Genomic DNA, 5,000 nt, shown 5'->3' with positions numbered 1-5,000 from the left:
GAGGGGAGGGAGGCAGCCGGTCGTTCGACCACACGGCCTCTGAAGATCCTTGAAGGGCCATGGCACAAGCAAGAGGAGCCAGCCGCAACCAACCCACCACGGAACAGAAAACACAGAAAAACACACACACACACACACACACACACACACACACACACACACACACACACACGTCTGCCCTCAGTTCTCCATGTTTGATGTAAGAGAATACTCATGCGGGCATGCGCACGCACACACACACACACACACACCCACACACACACAGATGCAGACCCCAGCGTGTTACAGGGCTTGACTTACGGCGTGTTTCATATGCTGGCCCATGTGGTCGCGCTGCGGCAGCCCCTTATTAAGGCAACACTGGAGGAGGGGAGGAGGGAGGGAGGGAGGGAGGGGGGAGCGGAAGAATGCAGGCGCTCTCGTCCACTGCACATCTGCGTCGCTCTCGCGGTTTTCTCCGCGCCGTGGAAAGTATTAAAGGGGATTGGATCAGGTTCTGTTCTCCCCCTCTCCTCACCTCTCCTATTACCCCCCCCCTCCTCCTCTTTTTTCTCTTCACCCCACAGCTCTGCAGCTGCCTTCATCTTCTCTTGGGTATCTTGCATCATTCTCCTTTGTGTGTGTGTGTGTGTGTGTGTGTGTGTGTGTGTGTGTGTGTGTGTGTGTGTGTGTGTGTGTGTGTGGTTTTTTTTTTGGGGGGGGGGTGGTATATTAATTGCCATTCCTCTAAGTAGAACGATCTGGAAATAAGACCACTGCTTTTCCATAAAGTCTGTACATTAGATGACTTGATTGGCTTTGATCTACAGGTTACGTCGGGTCCGCATTTGTTTTGAATGTGCAACATTGAATTCGGGGGGCGCAGTTTAACCTGCTAATTCTGCCTGTCACTCAAACCATGCGAAAGCCAGAATCCTTTCCTGGACCTGCTGGCCCAGAGTGCATCTACAACATCAAGTAGCAGAACAAACCCATCATGCAATACCACTGCTCGCAGACTGACCCCAGAGATCGTAAATCAAACATTGTATACCGATGACTTCCAACTGTTCGAATAAAAGTAACGGGGAAGTGAAACTCGGGGCAGAGAGAAAACTGAAGGGGAGAGAAGGGGGAGATTGAAAAATCATCGTCCAGCAGCTTTTTCGATCGGACAGGCATGAAGGTGCTGGCAGGGGCCCGCGCCTCGCGTATCGACGGAGTTTGTGGAAAAGCATGGTTTTCATACAGCCTGAGCATCTCCGCTCACTGTGTGACCTCTGTGCGGAGAGAGAGAGAGAGAGAGAGAGAGAGAGACAGACAGACAGACAGACAGACATGAAGAGAGACAGACAGCGAGAGATGGTAGGGGTCAGTGCTTTGAGAAGCTCCACTGATGGACAGAAGGGGAGATAGATCACATTTCTGAAGCGCCACGCGAGTGAAACTGAAGCAGGTATGCCTGGGGAAGCAGCTGCACCAGTTTCGGCCCTAAACAGAGTAACTATAGAAGAAATGGCAGATTTAAAGGATTTGATTCACCCTGGGATGAGGGTAGAGGTTTGGGTTTTATCATCAGTAGGTACTAGATAAAACCCAGTGAAGAAGCTGATGGCTAGTCTTGTTTTCATACCTGACAAGCTTTTGACCAGTGTGTTTCTCCTTACTGCCTCTCTGCTGTGGTTTTCTGTTATATTACATTTTCATTTCACTCGCTCTGATCTGGAACTGCATGGTGGAACTTAAGCCCAGAGGGGCTGGCTTTTATTCTGTGTGTGAAGCAATGCATATACTGTACCAAACCAAACCTCTTCTCTATGGATAATCTGTCCAAGACTTGCTATGTGGTGATGTGTGTGTGCATACATTACCTTTTTGTGAAAGGTATTTTTTTCGTCTTTCCACAGTTTGAAGTCTGGGGTGAAGTCACGGGTAGATGAATCCTGAGAGAAATATTCCTGTTTTATTAAAAAAGTCCTTTGATAAAGACCATCCTAAAGTACATGACAAAATGAAATCACCTCTAACACAGAACCAACACACTCACCATCACATATCCTCTCTGTGTTAACCGTGGGCTCATTTTGATGTTGATGTTTGTGTGTGTGTGTCTCTAAAGTGGGCCTGAGGAGGAGTTTTCGGCTGAGCCGGAGGGATAAGAAGACAAACAAGTCCATGTACGAGTGCAAGAAGAGTGACCAGTATGACACGGCTGACGTGCCCACCTATGAGGAGGTAGCATCCTACCGCCGGCAGCATGGTGCCAGGCACAGACTCGTGGTGCTAGTCGGTAAGAGTGTGTTGGAGTACTGTGTGTGTGTGTGTGTGTGTGTGTATGTGTGTGTGGTCTTGAATGTCTCTGTATGAATCCATGCATGTGTAGTTTAATCTCATGTGTGTGCGTATGTGATTGTGTGTGGGTGCCAGCTCTCGTCTCAGTCCCAGCGAGTGTTCTCCACCCAAGGCCCTCCTCTGAGCGCTAACCCAGAAACGAGCTCCCGCCTTGGGACTCGCCAAATGCCTGGTGCCCACCAGGGCCGCCGGAGTCAACAGCCCCAGTCTGGGCCTTTAATTCATATTTAGTGCCTCTCCGTTTTACGGCGACCCGCTGCAATTTGGGCCCCCGTAACTCTTTTGCTCATTCTTTCCCCCCCAAAGAATAGTTAACACTTATTTTCAAGGGTGCGTCTTGTGTGAGTCGTCGTCGTCGCCGCCACAGCAGGCAGCATTTATAAAGTGCGAAAGTCTTGAAAAGAAATTAACGAAATTTATTTTCATTATTGTGAGGGGAGGAGGGGGGGGGGGGGGAATCGGATTGCCAAAGTATTGTGAAACTCGAGCACCGCTCATGCATCTAAATCTCCGAGATCGATGACTCTAATAGAGCAGGAGACGAAGTGGAGCACAGGTTGTACAAACACAACATACCACACAGAGGAAAAAGGAAAAAGAAAAGACGAGAGAGAGAGGGGGGAAACACCCCCCCCCCCCCCCCCCTCGAGTCCAAACCCAGTACAGACGAGGGCACGTTGGCCGGGGCTCTCGGAGCGAGCCAAGGAAATCTGCGGCTTTTGATCAAGTTAATGGCGTCCTCCGCTCGTCTGGAAAAAAAAAACAAAAAAAAAATCCCTCGATAAAGACGGCGGAGCTCGGGAAGGGTTTAACGTGAAGAGGCAGGCCAAATCGCAGGCCCCAGCTGCAGATGGACATTGGCGCGCGCTCAACTCTCCAAATCAAAGTCCCCGCGTGGTAGATGAGAAACCGCTGAAATGCATTTAGTGAACCCGAAGCTAATTTAGCAGCGTGTCATTCAGACTCCGTATCCCTTCCCTTCCCCTTTGGTCCCCTACCAACATCTTGTCCATGAGCCTCCATCAGTCACCCCCACGGAAAGTAATTACGGCGGCAGGGAGCTTTCGCTACATGTTCATATAACATATGTACAGGATGTGTGTATGTGTGTTTTGGGGGGAAATACATGTATGTGTGTGTGTGTGTGTGCGCGCTTCTTTGCTTGACCAAAGGTGAGGTGCAAGTCAGTGAACGTTCTCACACTCTCCTTGCGTTGTGGTAGAACCCCACAGCCTGGTGTAGCCAAGGCAGCCAATGTATGGACTTCATCATGCCTGTCGGTGCAGTGCCTGTGTGTGTGTGTGTATGTGTGTGTGCTCACACTCCTAATTAGCCTGCCTTGTTTCCTTGATGACATGTCACGATGCCCCCCCACCTTCCTCTTCTCTCCCGCACTCATTCTCATGCTCTCCTTCACTCTGTCCATCTCTCTCCACTAATGTAAATATTTGTAATTAACTCTCCTAATTTCGCCGGACAGCAGCGCCATGGTGTGTGTCACACCCTGGCCGGGCAGAGAGGGCCAAGGAGAGCTCTGCTTTATGTTGTTATTCCAGCGCCGTTGTTTTCACTTCTCTGCCAGGTTCTTCTTCTCTCTCTCTTTCTCTATCTCTCTCTCTCTCTCTCTCTCTCTCTCTCTATTTCTCTCTCTATTTCCTTCCTCCCTCTTTCTTTTTGCCTGTCCAGTGCTTTTGTTCACTCTCTCCAACACTTCTTTCAGGCCCTCAAAACATGGCAAGTTATCGTTGCTTGGCGGGCTTTAGCTTGGCCATCCCGCTGTTGACTTTTTTATTTTTTTGCTTTTCAACGAAATGCATTCTTCTTCTTCTAAAATCCGTCGTGGACTTGTGTGAAGCTCTCACATGGCTAGACAGAGACCCACCCACCCACACACACACCCCACCCACACACACACCCCACCCCGCTGCGGTGAGACCATCCCGGGCCAACAAAATGTCCCAGTCCTCAAACCAGCCTTATCACCGCTGGCCTCCCCGCGATCGCTCCGTCTCAATCGCTTTCCCAGATGAATCAAGATCTTATCCTCCCTCCCGCTCCCCAGTATTAATCAAGTAGCTGCATTAATTCAATATGCATATGCACGCTCGAGAGGGCAGGCAGCCGCTGGTGTTTCTTGTCTAAATGGAAGCAGGCTCATCTAGCGGTCTGTTTATTTCCTCAAGCCTCACGATAATGGCCCAGAGAACATTCCGTAATTCCAGCACTCTTACATGAGAACCCTCTGAGAGTTATTCTCCTTAATGGAGAGTTATTTGTACAGAGAAATCTTTTTGCGAGGATAAATTGAAGAGAAAAGGGTTAGGAAGGGAAGGGTTTTGAAGAATTGCTCGCAATTTCTCTTGGCCAAAAACACTTCATAAGCTCAAAATTTGAAAAGTAAGTCAGACATTTGGTTTAAGGATTTCGCTTGATTGCACTCACCTGCTCTGTGCCAAGCGGAGGCCATACCCTCACACCTTAAGGCAGCCCAGAGGATTGAAGGGTGATGGTCAGGGCAACAGCTGATGCTGTGAGGCGTGTGGCCCAGGTCTCGCCCGTATCAGGGCCACGTCCGGTTCAGTCAGCTGCTGCCCACTGAGTCACTGTTCATTTCCTCCCCACTGCAGGCAAGCAGAGGCCAGGCGAGACCTGAACCCAAACACACTCCG

The 5,000-nt window shown here is 49.9% G+C and overlaps 1 protein-coding gene across 1 annotated transcript in view; it reads left to right on the top strand.

Annotated features, from left to right (window-relative positions):
- LOC143138769 (MAGUK p55 subfamily member 7-like) overlaps positions 1–5,000 on the top strand; it is a gene marked incomplete at its 3' end in the record, with an annotated part of 27,574 nt that overhangs the window by 17,896 nt on the left and 4,678 nt on the right. Inside the window, exon 6 of the mRNA XM_076299154.1 lies at positions 2,099–2,269. Within this exon, the coding sequence (XP_076155269.1) occupies positions 2,099–2,269 (171 nt within the window). The remainder of the gene's footprint in view (positions 1–2,098; positions 2,270–5,000) is intronic.

Source organism: Alosa pseudoharengus, unplaced genomic scaffold (assembly GCF_046254945.1).
Source record: "Alosa pseudoharengus isolate Yale_2024_CS ecotype anadromous, Long Island Sound unplaced genomic scaffold, YU_APseudo_1.1 YU_APseudo_1.1_scf_214, whole genome shotgun sequence".
NCBI lineage: Eukaryota > Metazoa > Chordata > Actinopteri > Clupeiformes > Clupeidae > Alosa > Alosa pseudoharengus.
Note: the sequence above shows the minus strand (reverse complement) of the source record. Positions and strands in the feature narration are given on the sequence as shown.